Below are 17,971 nucleotides of genomic sequence, written 5' to 3' on the forward strand. Positions count from 1 at the left end.
TTTGGGAAAATTTTTTTTTTTTTTTTTTTTTTGCATAACAGGATTTGTATATCTAACTGAAAGAAAACCGTATGTGGCCTTGTTTACTTTTATTTGACCCTCTTTTTGCCAACACCTTCTTTTTGGTACATACTGTAAAGTAAATTAGCTGATGGTTTGATTCAGCAAAGCTACCAGAGTGAATACCTAAGGCAAAGTTGAATATTTGTATGTAAAAGCATGTCTGCACATTATGCTACAAATTTAGAGCAAAAAAAAATGTGGGGTCAGAAAGGTGTTTCTTTCCTTTTTTTTAGGATTTAAATTTTATTACTTTTAATTTTACTTTTAATAACTTTTAATTTTATTCAGCAAGTATGCATAAAATTGATCGAAGGTGACAGTATAGACAAATAACAATATAACAAACTATTTCTGTCTCAAATTAATGTTGTTCTGTGTTCTATTTATCAAGGAATCTTTAAAAAAAAAAGGATCATAGTTTCTGCAAAAAAAAAAAAATGTAAGCAGTACAGTTTCAACATTCGTAATAATTAAGAAATGTTACTTGAGCACCAAATCAGCATATCAAAATGATGAATATAATGAAACGGCAAACAGTAATTTATTTCTAAAATATTTCACAAATGACTTTTTCATTTGTTTGATCAAATAAATGCAGAACTGGTGAGCATTTGGTGAGGCTAAAAGACCCCAAACTTTGTGCTTTCCAAATGTATTTATTTTGTAGCCAAAGTTAAATTAAGTTCCAGTGACATTGCATGTCCTTTAAGAGCACATGCGAGAAAAAAAAGATGTGTGTGTGTGTAAAAGTGACAGTGATGGAGAGTGACTGAGAGAACTGTAACCTTTCTGACTATGAACATTTTGACGGAGAAAAATTAAAAATACACGACAAAGACAGACGAGAGGAAAAAAGAGCTGGAGTACAAGGAATTGATTTTCTGTTCATTCTACAATATCGTTACATGAGTAACACGCCCTGAGAGGTGTGCTAAAATTATCTGTGCTTTCTGTCAGTACTTCAAGAATATAGTAAAAACCTCAAGAGTATAGAAGACAAACCATTATACTCTTGCTTACTCTTAAATAATGGATTACTATATACTCTTAAAGGAATTATGGGTAAGGCCAGAGTAGGCATGGGCTGGTATGAGATTTTGACGGTATGATAACCTTAAGTACAAATATCACAGTTTCACGGTGTTGTCGTTACAGCTCTAAAATGTGTTATTTTTAAATGATTGAGTAAAAAAAAACTAAAAAAAACTTTTTTCCGCTGAACACAATATATTTTGTTTTTGAGCAACATACAGAATATTAGGAACAGTAGAATTTGTTTATTTTTTCTTTGATTTGTTTCCTAAAAAGAAGAAAAATAAAGACTGACATCTTTATTTAACCTAAATCTGTAATTACAGTTATTTAATTTTAGTTATAAAATTAATATACATATCATTTATATAATTTCATATAATTTAGTTATATAATTTCATATACATAATTTGATTTAATAACCAAATTTGAAGCAAAAACAGAATGTTCTGACTAGCTTTGTGAAATTATACTACATGCCTGAATGAAACAAACAGCAGAAGCTCTGAATGAGACGCAGATTCACTCTCTGACAGCAGGAGGCGCTCATGGAACACCAGATACAGCGTTTCCTTGGTTACCGCTGTAAACAAAGCAGCGCTGCGCTAAAACACTGCTTTAATATGAACTATAGAGACGAGATGAAAAGAAAATACCACGTAAAAGTGTTTCTGAAGACAGTCAGTTCCCCTCAGAAACACATTCATATTGAACCCCCAAATCAATATTTGAGGATTTTCTTCCAATAGTTCGTGCATCATGAACAGTGAGTGATCTGCCTGCTACAGTATTTTTCTCTGTGTGTCCGTCTTCAACGTCTCTGGCCTGTGTTAACGGGCGTTTACAGACTTCATATTTTCACATAAATGACATTTTGGAAAACGATTGCATTGCAACGCAGTTTGTGCAAGTCCAGAACAGAGACGAGTTGCTTGCAATAAGACAAAAAACGTCCGGTTGCCGATCGCGTAAGTTCCAGGGGAAGCCATCCTACACACACGTGACTGAACGCTCGCTCGCACCAACAGGAGGAGGAGGGTCATGTTAAGGCTTGTTCACATCGGGACGAAAATCGCGCACGATTATCGCCGGCATTTAACGCCTCGTGACTAAACAAAGGGCGCCAAAACGCGAGGTGTAAAAGCGTAATTTTTTTTAAAACGCCTCGGGCTCGTTTTTTTTGGTTTGACGCACGCGTTAAAAACTGGCCGACCAATGAAATTGGCGCTTTTGTTCACGTGCCTGCAGCTGCTGAAGTTACAGTAACACGACTTGGTGGCGCTCAAGCACAAAACGGTCTTGCTGAGCACACATTGATACCTAACGACAAAGAGGAAGTAAGTAGACCAAGAAGATGCATCGAGGCAAGATGAATGTAGAGCTGCTGGTCTCATTGGTGTCTGAACACAAAGGGCTTTATGACAAACGCAACAGCGACTACAAAAATCTCGATAAGAGGGAGTTGTTATGGAGAGGAATTGCAGATCAAATAGGATTCGATGTGTACCGGGGTATTTCTGTTTTTCATTAAGCGCCATCTAATGTCAGGGAGTGAATTTGCACGTTCACTCGGCTCATCACTTGCGAAAATCGCTTGGGTATGAACACAAAAGACTCGTCGAAAAACATCGGCGATAAGTGCGCGCGATAATCGTCCCGGTGTGTACGAGGCTTTACTCTCTACACTGCACTCAGCCTGAGGGATTCCTACACTTTCAATCTTTGAGGAGGACATGAAAAACAGCGCATACCGCAGGAACGGTATAATGGAAAATATTAGCGGTTTTGAAACCATGACATTTTCAAATCACGGTATACCTTGAAACCGGTAATCGGCCCATGCCTAAGCCAGACCCAAACCTGAGTCACCTGCATTAGCATTATTAATGTGCTAAACACTGATTACATTCTTCATATGTTCGTCTTTAGTGTTCCATGCTAGAAAGAAAGTCATACAGGTTTGGAACGACATGAGGGAGAGTAAATTTTTGGGTGAACTATCACTTTAATGCTATTTTAGTATTTTTCTCTCAGCATTATACAACAGTTTTGAGTGTGTGTGATCTCTCAGCTCCTGAATCTTGATCAGTACTGAACCTGTGCGCAGGGGTCCATGGGAATTCTGTGCTGAGAGCAGATGACAGCTGTGATGCCCGTCTCTTTCCTTTAATACTCACTAAAAAAGAGAAATGGATCAAGGAGAGAGTATAAAGAGACAGATCAATTTTTCATGAGAGCTGGGTTATGAGCAACCGCAAAATCTCTTCTGTGCTCAAAGTTTGCCATGCTGTAGCAGACAGACAGGACAGTTATTATAGAAATCCCAAAAGTATTTTGCTTGTCGCAGAGAGAGCTGGTAGTGATATCCCTGTTTCAGTGAATTATTTAAAGATGACGTCAATGTCTGTGGGACCAAACACAGTCTAACCTGTCAAACCACATTTAAAAGGATAGTTTACCTGAAAACAACAGTTCTGTCATCATTTACTCACCTTTAGATTGTTTTAAGCCTGTATGACTTTTTTTGTCTTTGAAATTTCACCCTTTTCTATGTAACATTTTAAGCAACCTATGGGTTTTTTCAACAACAAGAGTGAGTAATAATGGCAGAACTTTAATATTTTCAATGAATTATTGCCTTAAAAGGTTAATTTTGTGTATTTTCATACACTACTGTTCAAAAGTTTCCTTCTAGTAGGTTTTATTAATTTTTTTTTAAATACATTGATGCCTCTATTCAGCTGGGATGCATTAAATTGATCAGAAATTACAGTAAGGACTTGCAATGTTACAAATGATATCTTAATATAAATAATGTTCCTTTGAACTTTCAATTTATCAGAGAATCCCAGGAAATGTGTGTCCCAGTTTACACTGTAGATATTAAGCAGCACAACTGTTTTCAACATGGATAATAATAATAAATGTTCCAAATCGCCATTAGAGTGATTTCTGAAAGTTCACGTGACACTAAAATGGAGTAATGGCTGCTGAAAATTCAGTTTTGCTTCACAGGAATAAATTACATTTTAAAATATATTAAAACAGAAACAATTATTTTAAATTGCAATAATATTTCACAATATTTGTTTTTACTGTATTTTTAATCAAATGAATGCAACCTTTTTGAGCATAAAATCTTTTCAAAAAAGAAAAAAAAAACTTACAGACCCCAAACTTTTGAAAAGTGTATGTACATCTTTTATATAATCTTATTTGTTTCTGAGTGTTTATTATTATATTTAGATAAAATCTTAGCTGTTTCAGAGAAACAGATATCTTGAGGAGACTCTAATGTTCCTTTTAAGAGTGTAAGTTTCCTCCGTTAAAACTACAGCTGTGCTGTAATAGTGTTGCAATCACTGAAGTGTTGGAATGGAGGGAGGAGAGAGAGAGAAATATGTGTGTACTGAGCGACCTACAGTGATGAGTCACATCCTGCAACTTTCAGCTATCTGTCTGCTTTTCATTAGAGCTGCTCAATATCCACACCACCACAAAAGCCCATGGTCATTACCTTCATGACGGACTCAAACGGAGGTGGCAAACACTACAAACTTTCCCTCACGTCTCGCTTCATGATCACAAAACATCCCCTACTTAATGCACATTAGAGTTTTCATAAACACCTAATAAGGGTAAACTCAGCAACATACACCCAAATATGTCATATATTCTCTGTCTCTGGGATTTGCAGTTGACAGCATGTGGTTTGTTTAAACACTTGTGCAGAGAGGAAGATAGGATTGAGCTAATCCTGGAGATTACTTTCACTCCGCGAGGATTGCAGGTGTCTCAATCTTTTCTAAATCAGACACCTGGAATACAATCCCCTGGATTAGATTATTGTACTATACTTCTCATTTCTTCTTTACCTCAATATGTATTATTTTATTTCGTTGTGATTTAATCAAAGTCAACTTTATTGTCATTTTAAGCACATCACATGACAATTGATAAAAACAATTATGTGTGTATATGTGCACACGAAGACAGCATGTATTTAAAAAAAAAACTGTAAATATTACAACATTAACCATTTGTTATATTGTTAACAGTAAATGCTATGTTAATATATTTAAAAATGTAATTTTTTCCTGTGTTGGCAAAGCTCAGTTACTCCAGTCCATTACTCCAATATTCAGTGTCACATGATCCTTCAGAAATTATTCTAATGTTGATTTGATGGTTAAAAACATCAACGTTGTTATTATTATCAATGTTGAACAGTTGTGCTGCATAATATTCTTGTATAATATATGTGTAAGTATATATGTGTATATGAATGTATAAATGTATTAAAGTTTCCACAGCCACAAGATTAATAGACGTAGGTAGGTAGGTAGATAGATAGATAGATAGATAGATAGATAGATTCTTCCATCAGTTGTCCATCCATTTTTATAATAATGTTAGATTTTACATTACTTTGTAATTCAAGTCAGTATGAAATTAAAATTGACTATACAGTAGATATAAAAATAATGATAATATATGTGTCCATTGTTCCAAAAAAAAGTCTAATCAAAACTTGCTCCGGGGTCTGAAATTACTTTCCTTTTGGAACACCTACTTTTAATGATCTAATCATTTCATAATGAATACAATTAGGTCCTGCCCTATTTTTTTCTAACTGAATATTAAGATTGAAACAGAAATATTTCACTCTACAGGAGTAAAATAAGATGCTGTACAAATGCTGTGTACAAGCTGGCAGTGTGTGCCTGTGTAAATATTACAGAAATCCAAAGTTCTATCATGAAACTCTAGATGGTGCAGTCCGATCTAGACAGGTCTAACTCAATCTGACATAATGACATTATTCACATGGCAAAGCTGATTGGTTCTTTTTGTATCAGCAGCCAATGAGCTTGCTGCTCAACATTCAAATACTTGGCTAGTTCTTGCTGTAGCAGTTGCAGCACACTTCAGAAACCCTCCACCTTCCCCAGCTCCACCTGTATAGATCTGCTATGGGATGATCCATATATGCTACCTATGGGGGTTTTCATATATGTTATATGTGCAGCAGCAGTATTTCTTATATGCTCACAGCAGCATGTTGTGGATGTATTAGCAGTATCAAGTCTCTACCTGCTATGCCGCAGCAGATCTACTCTGCCAAGACCAAACACATTAACATTGTCATGTACATTACCATACCAAACCCTTCGAGGGTTGTCATGATAGAACTAATTTTGTACAGTTTTTAAGTGCATTCTAATCAAGGATTCATTTACTGGAGGGCTGTTCTGTGGATAATAGAAAGCCCAACTCAAGTAGCTCTAAATACAAATGTGTGCTGTTCGAATTGATTTAATTAAGATGTTTTAGAAGTCCAAATGGAATTGATGAGAAGGCTTTCAGTTGATCGTTTTTTTTTTAGGTCATGTCCCAGGCAGAAGGCCAACAGAAGAACCTGGTGAATTCCATCGAGTCGTTGCCGAGCCGCGGGCCGCTGTCCTCCCTGGACCAGGACCTGCTCCTGCTCAAAGCCACGTCTGCAGCCACACTCAGCTGTCTGGGAGAATGCCTGAGTATCCTTCAGCACAACGTGTGCCAGGCGGCCCAACACATCACCCACAGCCACATGCAGGGATCGAATACAGGCAAGAATATGGCACTGTCTGTCTCTTCTGAAATGTGTGATGTGTGTTAGTGCGGTGTGCCAAAATGTGTCCTCTTGTTACATCACATAATATTATTGTTTGATTTATAGCAAACATAATTTGAAGCTCAATGTCCACAAATTTTCTTAATGGTGAATTTTTTAATTAATTTTAATTGCTGTGTAAGATAACAGATATCATCCTGTGTGCAGATAACGTCTCTAATTGGTCAAGGCCCAAAACCGCCTCAGAAGGCCATGTGAAGATTGGAGAATTGACACATAACAACACCTCAACTAGACATCAGCCCCACTCTCCACTTCACAGGAACAATGAACGGCTCAAAGACACAGAGGTACTCACAAACACACATATATTATGTTTTTTCTAACATCTTTTACATTCTATATAGCAGTTGCCACTGTAGATAGCAGTACTATTTTATTTAATTTATTTTACTTTACATTTTATTAAATATTTTCTTTATTTTTTCTTTTCTTTTAATTTAATTTAATTTAATTTAATTTGTATTTAATTTATTTTTAATTTAATTTTTCTATTCTATTCTATTCTATTCCTTGCTTGAAATTTGATCAATTGCTGTCACTTTTGGACAATGTTACTGCATATTGCATACTGCATATTAGTAGTAACTAAATATGCAGTTACTGCATATTTATTTGGTCTCGTATATGATCTCGTTTCATTTTATTTTGTCACAGAGGTACTCAGAAATGCAGATATATTATGTTTTTTCATAACATTTTATTTTATTTTAATTTATTTTACTTTACATTTTATTTTATTATTTATTTATTTTAATGTTATTTTTTATTTAATTTAATTAAATTTTTTATTGAATTTATTTTTATTGAATTATTCTATTCTATTCTATTCTATTCTATTCTATTCTATTCCCTGCCTGAAATTTTATTCATTGCTGTCACTGTTGGACAATGTTACTACATAGTTTATATATTATTTCTGAGTATCCTTCAGCACAACGTGTGCCAGGCGGCCCAACACATCACCCACAGCCACATGCAGGGATCGAATACAGGCAAGAATATGGCACTGTCTGTCTCTTCTGAAATGTGTGATGTGTGTTAGTGCGGTGTGCCAAAATGTGTCCTCTTGTTACATCACATAATATTATTGTTTGATTTATAGCAAACATAATTTGAAGCTCAATGTCCACAAATTTTCTTAATGGTGAATTTTTTAATTAATTTTAATTGCTGTGTAAGATAACAGATATCATCCTGTGTGCAGATAACGTCTCTAATTGGTCAAGGCCCAAAACCGCCTCAGAAGGCCATGTGAAGATTGGAGAATTGACACATAACAACACCTCAACTAGACATCAGCCCCACTCTCCACTTCACAGGAACAATGAACGGCTCAAAGACACAGAGGTACTCACAAACACACATATATTATGTTTTTTCTAACATCTTTTACATTCTATATAGCAGTTGCCACTGTAGATAGCAGTACTATTTTATTTAATTTATTTTACTTTACATTTTATTAAATATTTTCTTTATTTTTTCTTTTCTTTTAATTTAATTTAATTTAATTTAATTTGTATTTAATTTATTTTTAATTTAATTTTTCTATTCTATTCTATTCTATTCCTTGCTTGAAATTTGATCAATTGCTGTCACTTTTGGACAATGTTACTGCATATTGCATACTGCATATTAGTAGTAACTAAATATGCAGTTACTGCATATTTATTTGGTCTCGTATATGATCTCGTTTCATTTTATTTTGTCACAGAGGTACTCAGAAATGCAGATATATTATGTTTTTTCATAACATTTTATTTTATTTTAATTTATTTTACTTTACATTTTATTTTATTATTTATTTATTTTAATGTTATTTTTTATTTAATTTAATTAAATTTTTTATTGAATTTATTTTTATTGAATTATTCTATTCTATTCTATTCTATTCTATTCTATTCTATTCCCTGCCTGAAATTTTATTCATTGCTGTCACTGTTGGACAATGTTACTACATAGTTTATATATTATTTGTCCTCGTATATGATCTTGTATTTCATTTTATTAGGTCACAGAGGTACTCAGAAATGCAGATATATTATGTTTTATATCTATGACACTTTCTGAAAATGTATCTGTTACTGTCACTGTTGGACAGCATTACTTTAGAAAAATTAGTACTTTAGACATTATGTGGTCTTGGATTTCATTTTACTTTGTTTTTGCAATAGACTTCTCATCCAAATTTCTGAGGCGGCACTTTCACCCTCGCCTCCTCAAAGAAACGCCCCTGCAATATAGTCATCATTACACCCATCATTATCATTCTGAAACTGGCAGCTCTGTGACAAGCTACTTATCACTTTAAAAGGGAGATGATCTTTCAAGGGTAAAATCTGTCACCGGGATCCGTTCAGTTTTCTGATAATAGCCCAAAAAATCAGAATGGTCTCTGACTCATTTAAAGTCTCCCGTAGAGTAGACACGTCTTTGAAAAGTTTCAAATATGTGTCTGTGCTATTGTGCGTGCGCCTGCCAGGCTTCTACAGTGAAGGATTGGAAGAGGAGCACTAATTGGACGTGTTCTAGTTTTAGCATCTGTGGCCGGGTGACTGAGGATACCCACAATCCCTCTGGTGCCCTGAATGAGTCAGTCGTCCCTCTTGGAAACCTTTTATCCGCCTGCGCTTCTCTGGGCTGCTGTTTCTTGGACGCAAGCGTGTGCAACTGTTTGTTTGCACACACACGGTGGCGTATGTATAAATACACGTTAATTTGTGTGTGCGCGTATGCCTGAAGGGAGCTAATTCATTTTGCGGTTGCTTTGTGTGTGCTTGTCATTAAATCGGCTCCCTGTGAGGACGAACATGCTCCCAGAATGCAGCAGACAGAATCTGTGCTACAAATTCGTTTTTTCTCTGATATACTCGCGATAATGTATCTAATTAATTTAACGTTGTGACTCATACCATTAAACCTTTAAATGACTCAGTTCGCACTGTTGAAAATCAAGAAGGTGATGATGACATGATGCTGAAGTGTAAAGCAAATGCATGGCACATGTGTTCTTCAGTTATTTTAAGGTGCGTCCAGCACCGAATGCAATTTTAACAGACGCAACATCAGCATCGACTGCATGGCTCATGGATTATCTGGGCATGAAACTGTGCCAGCGCAGACTGTATCTGTGGTCTGAAATGAGTTTGTATGAGCTCCATCAATCAATCCCATCATACTGCATTTGAGATCCGGCTGCAGGCGCCTCCTTTTTCGGGAGTGCAGTGTGTTGCTGTATGGATTCTGTGTGGCACAGTGGATTGTGGCCACGTCACGCAGGAGTGCTCTGGTGATCTTTTATCACACTGTGTGTATTGTAGCCCTGGAGATACATAATTATCTGAAGCTTTCGCGCTGCGTAATGTTATTGCCAGCTGCAAAAAGCCACTTCAGCTGCTGTGGGAATTAAAGGAATAGTTCATCTACAAATGAAAAGCTGGTCATCATTTACTCACCCTTATTTCGTTCCAAACGAAAATCCTGGTTGCTGTTTTCAATATGTGAAAGAGCTTAAAAGAAAGACTTAAAGTAGCATTGAAGTAGTCTATATGAATTGTAAACAATAAATGAAAATTCAGTCATTAATTACTCGCCCTCATGTCGTTCCAAACGCGTAAGACCTTCGCTCATCTTCGGAACACAAATTAAGATATTTTTGATGAAATCCAAGAGCTTTTTGACCCTGCAGACAGCAACGCAACTACTATGTTTAAGGCCCAAAAAGGTAGTAAGGGCACCAATAAAATAGTCCACGTGACATCAGTGGTTCAACCGTATTATACACTAATATGCTATTTACATTAACTCCACCCACCAGCGTGTGCTTGGGCTAGACAAGACTACAAAAAACACCTGGTAAACAGCAGCTGCAGTGGCATAGGTAGTAAAGTGCGTAGCAGTAACTTTTTGATGCGATGAACCCGAGTTTGAATCCGCCTTTTGCCAAACTTGTTCTTCTCCATTTTTTCATCACACATCATATCGGAAAGGTATTTATTTTCAATAAAAAATAAGTAGATAATCAAAAAGCATACTGTTTTATAATGTACTACAATACTGAGGTGCAAATATCTGCCACTTTACACTAAGAAGTATAAATAGCATCTAACTACTATTTACACTTATTGCAAAGAAAATACTGCTATTTTTGCATAGTACTAATAGAATCTATCACTATTTATATGTAGTGTAAATAGCATCAATTAGCTGCTGCCAAAGTTATTTTTGGATGAACTGTCATTATTCACTGAAAAAAAAAATGACATCCACCCTAGCTCTCAATTCTCACACTGTTTACAAATGAACCATTCTTTTGAGTGAATTGTTTGATATAGTTTACAAAACAGTTCTGAATGATTTGTTAACAAATCAGACTGATCCAATTCTTGGGTTCAACTCTCTGTATAATGGGTAACAACCCGTTGGAGGGGAAAGTTATCCATGAATAACAACTTAAATTTTAGTCTTTTCATGGCACGCATTATAGCATGCACCTCTTGTGGATCACTTACAGTATATCAGGGTTTCCCAAGCTGGGGTTTGTGAGTTTATAATTATAAAAGCTTATAATTAATTTTAAAAAAAATATATATATACAGTAAATAATAAAAAAAGAAGATTAGGTCATGTGCATGTCGTGACCATTAACAAACATCAGAAAAAGATGAAAATGAAAATCTGTCGATATGGTTTGTTTCAAGCTAATATTTTAGGTCATCCCTGATTTATATGAAGCTTCCCCTTATATGAAATTTCCCCATTGTATTTGAAATGAGAGCAAATTATGACATAATACTCATGTTCCGATATTTTATTTTGTATTTAATTTTTAATTAAAGCAATCCAGTTCTGTTATATGAGCAGTTGCCTGGAACTAACTGCTGTATAACATTTATAATACATTGACCTTGACCTAGCAAGTGGAATATTTATTTAAATTTATATTTTAGAATTCCAATCTTGTTATTAAAGCAGACTCATCAGAATGCATCATTACTTATTCTGAACAAGTTTGGGATATTGTAATTAATTTTGACAGACAGGGCCATGGGTCGATGGCGTAGCTACTCACCCGATGAGAAACGCCTGGCCGGTGGTTCAGCCGTAACAGTTTAAAATTCACGGGGATTGCTCAAGGATCGGGGGAACACAACAAATGATTAGCCAAGTGATTTATTCAGCAGCCGTCCCAGTGATTCTTCTTGTCTGAATGCAGAAACAGTGAGACAAGCTGTAAAACAACAGTGCTGCTCGAGAGGTTATAAATCTTGGCTGCGCTGCGGACTGGAGCGAAAGGGCTTCTCTTTTATCACCGCTGGCCAAACGCCAAAGCATTTGTCTGAATGTGATACTGAATCTTTTAATTGACAAACACGTACCTTTGCACCTGCAAATTGTGTTTGCTCTCGTGTAAATGAAACCTAATAAGATCTCTTGTGGCAGATTGCCTATTGTTTTCATTATTAGAATGGTTGTACTTCATCGCAATCACCAGTAGAGGAAAGCAGAGAGCAGAAAGGATTGCAGTGATTGAAGATTACACGTGAACTGCAGAGAAAAGCAGTCACGACTAGCAGTCACGACTGTATAAAGCTGTCTGGGAAGGAGTTTGTGTAATGTACACAAAGCATTTAATGGTTATTTTTTTAAGACAATGTTTTTATTGGATTCTTGGAAAACTGGGATTGAAATGAGGCTGTCAGCAGTCTCAAGAAGAGAGAGAGAGATCTCAGTGTTGTCTATGGACCAGCGTGCCTTTCTTTCCTGTCTGTTCATGGTCTGACAGCTCGCTCTTCTGCGCTGTCAGAGGAAAATAACGGCAGCAAAACTGCAGGGAGCAGAAAAACAAACCCGAGCTATGAGACATGGCCCATCAAGCATACATATCCCAGATGTTTGACAGGAGAGGCATCGGTGCAAATCCTTGTCGAGATTCAAATCGGTGTGTGGATGGGTGCTGGTGTGTGTGTGTGTGTGTGTGTGTGTGTGTGGCTAGAAGGCAATCATATGTCCTCATCTCTGCTGGGGACGAAAGGTAACACTCTCAGAGGCACAACACGGAGGGTTTGGATTTGTGTGCTTGGAAATGGAAAAGATTTAACAGCGGTCAGTTGACCAGTCATACTAGGCCATAGCTAAGGCAGGGGTTACATGGGAATCATGAGGAATTTATTGATTTCTGGTTCAGATTTTGATTCCAGTGATTATGATTCACTAATTCATTGTGTGTTGTTTTATAGATGAGCATTGAACTAAAAGAGAAAAAAGACATTAAAAAAAAACCCTGAAAAAAATTCTGTTTTTTTCTGCAGTTATAATTGCACTTGCTATTACAGTTGTTCAGTTTCTTTAAAAAAATATCTAAATGTGATTTTATTAGTTACATTGAGTACATTTTCTTGTATTTTTTTCTTTAATTTGCCAGTAATTTATTACTACAATTATTCAGTTTTCTTATACTATGGCAGTAAATAAGCTAAATGTTGTTATTATTATTATTATTATTATTATTATTATATCAATGTAATATAAAATAATTTTATAATAATATTTTAAATTGTATAATGTAAATGTAGTTTGTACTGTAAGTTTTTAAGATACTACTACTAATAATAATATTTTGTCAATGTAATGTAAAATAATATTATAATATTTTAAAATGTAAAAAAGTAGTATGTAGTTCAGAATTCAAGTTTTTAAAATTATTATTTTATTGATATAATGAAAAATAATATTTAATCATTTAAAAAGTAACTTTGTGTTTAAAATACTAGTACTATTCATAATTTATATATGTAATGTTAAATAGTTTAATACATTTTAATATTAATAAAGTATACTACAAACTACATATACTTATTACATTTTAAAATGTATTCAATTATTTTACTTTACATTTATTAATAGAAGATATTAGTAGTAGTAGTAGTGGTAGTAACATTTTAAAACTACAAGCTAAACGATAAACTACATTTTACTTTTTACATTTTTTTAATTATTATATTATTTTACATTACACTGATAATATATATAAAAAAAAAAATACAAACCTACACACACACACACACACACACAAAAAAAAGTACATTTTACTTAAGTTTTTATTATTATTATTATTATTTTAAATAAGATTGGGATGGTGAATTCAAATGGTTGTGTTATTCATTATCATTTTATTCACCCCTGAGATCTGTTTGTTTCTGCAGACAATTATAATTTTATATGGTAGAGTTCATTAAAGGCTCTTTGTCTCAGGTACGTGGTTTCATCTTGTTCTCAGTGCGTGGGCACTTCCATTTACTGCGTCCCTGAAGACAACGTGCTGCCGCTGATTATTAATTCATGATGGTGGTGCTGTTTTAAACACTGCTTTCCCACCAGCTCATGCTGTTTTCCCAGGAGCTCTAACATGATGTCACGTCACCTGACCAAAGTCAGCTGATTTTTTATGATCAGTCCTAAAAAGGAAGGTTTCAACAAACAGTGTCTCCCACTACAGACTTTTTACCATTTGCAGTCTAAGCATTTTCACACATATCTCACAACTCCTTTGAACCCCACTGTATTTCATCTAGAGTGTATAATAGACCTAATTGCATTGTGTACAAAAAGCATCTCTGTGTGCTAAGCTGAAGCCTGGAGCCAGAGTTGTGCTTTGAGTTGTGTTTGTGAACAAAAGACATTGCTGAGTATAATCTGAGATCATGCCAATGACTAATGTGAAGTGTATAGTACACACTTAATCCTCTGACTAGGGGATTTTCTCATTTTCTCTCCCCTTTTTTCTTTCCTCTGTTGCTCATCACACACTGTGATGAGGCTGTGTTCTGAACAGCATACTATACTCTTACTATTTATGCAGTATGTAGTTTGAGGTTTTTTTTCTATTAAAACCAATGAAAATTGATGATGTGATGTCAGTCAAGATTTAATCAAAAATGTTTTCTCAAAATAAAATTTAATAAAAAATGCAATGGACCTTTTTTTTTTCATTTTCTAAGATTGTATAATGAGGTCAGGTGACTACAGCATACTACTGTATACCATACTTTGTATACTGTGCAATATGCAGTATTCTAGTGTTGCATAATGAAATACTACACACACACATATGCATGCACACACTAGGTTCAGGAGGTTCCCGTGGAGTCCTGTGTGGATCAGGTCGTGTCATGGGACCGCACGAGGATTAAACACATCATATGATACTGATCAAATGATACTGAACACATCACAAACTCAAACTGTACTAACATCATGGCAGATGTTGTTTCTTTTTTTCTCCTTGCTTTACTGCATTTATACATTACTGTTCAAAAGTTTGGGCTCAGTGAGACTTTTTTTTCCTTTTTTAAATAAATTCATATTTTTTATTCTGCTAGGATGCATTTAATTGATCAAAAGTGAAAGTAGAGATATTTATAATGATACAAAAGATTTCTATTTCAAATAAATGCTGTTCTTTTGAACCTTGTTTTCATCAAAGAATCCTAAGAAAAGTGTATAACAGTTTCCACAGAAATATTAATCAGCACAACATATGTTTTTAACATTAATAATAATAATAATAATAATAAATGTTCAGCATATTAGAATGATTTCTGAATGATCATGTGACACTGGAGACTGGAGTAATGACTGCTGGAAATTCAGCTTTGGCATCAAAGGAATAAATTGCATTTTATAATTTTTACAAATATATTTATTTAAATTGTAAAAACATTTCACAATTTATACTGTTTTTACTGCATTTTTTTTTTTTTGATAAAATAAATGCAGCTTTAAAATTGAAAAAATCTCACTGACCCCAAACATTTGAACAATGCCGTATATTTATACGTTCATTACTTTAAAAAGTTACACATTTTAAAATTTAAAATAAAAAAAGTGTCTTTGAGAAATCCTAAAATTTAAAGCATTACTTCCGTAATGCAACAAGGGTTTGTTTTTATACTTGTGTTAACTAGTGCCGGTGTGTTAACTAGTGTTGGAGCAATAACTAAAGTGGATGTTTGGTCAACTGGGAGTGACTGATTTTAATAATTTGCCTTTAATCTGACTGAAACCAAATTTGTTCAACATGATCAGCTAACTACACTCGTCCTCAGCATTGTGTGCTTGCTCTGAGAAACAGAGGTGATGCTCGACATGTGTGCATTATAATGGGGATGAGGCAGATGTGGAATTGGTGCAAATGCACTACGAAAGTGATTTAAGGTGGGAGTGGCATTGACAGATTGAAGGTCATATGGAGGGTCTCAATTTAATCTCTTCACCGGTCATGATCTCTCTCTCTCTCTCTCTACTATAATGTCAACTCCATCCTCCATGGACCTGAGCAAACAAACCTCATGAAGTTCAGCTGTACTTTAAGCAAGCGGTTTGTGGTGAATCGAGGCAGCATTAGAGTGAGAGAGAGAGAGAGAGAGAGAGTACAGGCTGGCAGAGTGGGAGGGAGCAGCGCTTCCTTGGCTCAGGGACAGCTGGGCAGCCAGATAAGAGTGTCAGAGTTAGTGAGAGATCGTGAAAGAGAGAGTTTTGTGGATACCACCATAGTCAAACTATGAGATGAACACCCAAGAGCGTATTTCTGAACCAGCCCTGAAATGAATGTAAGTTTGATGCATGTTTATCCTGTTGGCGAGAGGCAGGGGTAACTCTCTGGAATGCTGGGAGTGAGGGAAGTTGGAAATTTCATTCATTGTTGTAATGTTTTTATTGGCTCATGTTGGTCATGTTTTTATGCCAGTATTTTTGCATATTAAGACTAGCAGTGGAAAATACCATTGCTTAGAGGTTGCTGTTTAGAAGCTCAGGTGACAAAGTGGTGTTCTTATGTATGTATCAACTTCATCTCAGATGTTTCTCAAAATTTCCTTAGGAGGAATAAAAGGAACAAATATTAGACCATTTTAACTCCGTATAGAGCTATAAAATTAATATGGATCACAAAGCTTTGGTTTTGGTAGAATTTGATGAGAAATCTCTGACTTTTGATTGCAGACACAGTTTGACACATAAAGAACTCTTCTGAAACTTTAAAGGAGAAAAGTGAGGTTACTGGAGTATTTTTCTCTGACAGAAAAGTCTTTAGAAGACAAAGTCTCCATTTTCTCTCTAGTCAATCTCATTGTTTTCTAGGTGAAAAATCTGGGTACTTTTTTCATATTCTACTCTCTTTCCACTGCATCTCTAAAATCGCTGTGTATTTAATTAACTCTGATTTGATTTGCGTAAACAATCTCAACATGCAACTTTTGGCTAGTAGTTACTGTAGCTACCAAACACTCCAACAAAACAAAACCACCCAACTGAGCGTCCACAGAGAAAGGAGGACAGAAATGAATTGTTTCGAGTGTCCTTGACATGGTCCTTTGCGAATCATACAAGGACAGTACCGAGTACCGTATCCAGAGTTAATTGAACAAGATGCCAGCATGGAACATTGTATTTAGTATTGATGATGCATTTGTGTTATAGATTTGTGGTCACGCTGGATGTGTGACCTTGCATGTGACCTCATTCGCATGTGTTTATTTAATCATATCTGTGATGACGTAAAGGGAGAGAGAAAGTGCTCTGCTCTTCTATGAAATATTCAGGTGGATCGCTGCAGCTCGAAATGAGGACATCCCATCCGGCTCGATGAGCTCCTGTACTTTTTACAGGAACACAATATTCCCTTTTTACCGCTAAGAGAGAACGCTGAAGGAAAGGGAAATATGATAAATGGTTTGCAAGAGAATCTAATAAAATTGAGCCATAGGCAGTGGTTTGTGCCCAGTTGTAAGCGTTACTTTGGGGATTACGGCTTGTTCACAAAACCCTACTATTTTACTTTACAGTCTAATCATATAATCCATTTAGATCCCATCTGCTGCCCCTCACTTACTCACATTCATGTGCCTTGGAAAGGAAAAAGGAGTGATCCACCGAGAGAGGATCATGTGATCTGCTTTACTCATCTGTCAACATTATCTACGTAGAGCCCTTAGAGGAAGGGGCTTTTTATACACTTCCCATGATGCTTTGGGGCAGGCGCTTCTGGACCACTTCTTTACATTATGCATTAGGAACAATGTAATGTTTTTGCATGAGCGATTGCAGGAGGTACCAACTACATTAGCCACCCAAGACTGGACACGCTGTTGCCTTAAAACTAATGAGCATTTTAAGAGAAAAAAATGTTTGATACAATAT

General features: G+C 35.4%; 1 protein-coding gene across 1 annotated transcript in view; it reads left to right on the forward strand.

Annotated features, from left to right (window-relative positions):
- LOC107666725 (oxysterol-binding protein-related protein 10-like) overlaps positions 1-17,971 on the forward strand; it is a 51,981-nt gene that overhangs the window by 24,215 nt on the left and 9,795 nt on the right. The window contains exons 6-7 of the mRNA XM_016458158.1: positions 6,482-6,704; positions 6,917-7,059. Of these exons, the coding sequence (XP_016313644.1) occupies positions 6,482-6,704; positions 6,917-7,059 (366 nt within the window). The remainder of the gene's footprint in view (positions 1-6,481; positions 6,705-6,916; positions 7,060-17,971) is intronic.

Source organism: Sinocyclocheilus anshuiensis, unplaced genomic scaffold (assembly GCF_001515605.1).
Source record: "Sinocyclocheilus anshuiensis isolate Anshui unplaced genomic scaffold, SAMN03320099.WGS_v1.1 scaffold267, whole genome shotgun sequence".
Taxonomy (NCBI): domain Eukaryota; kingdom Metazoa; phylum Chordata; class Actinopteri; order Cypriniformes; family Cyprinidae; genus Sinocyclocheilus; species Sinocyclocheilus anshuiensis.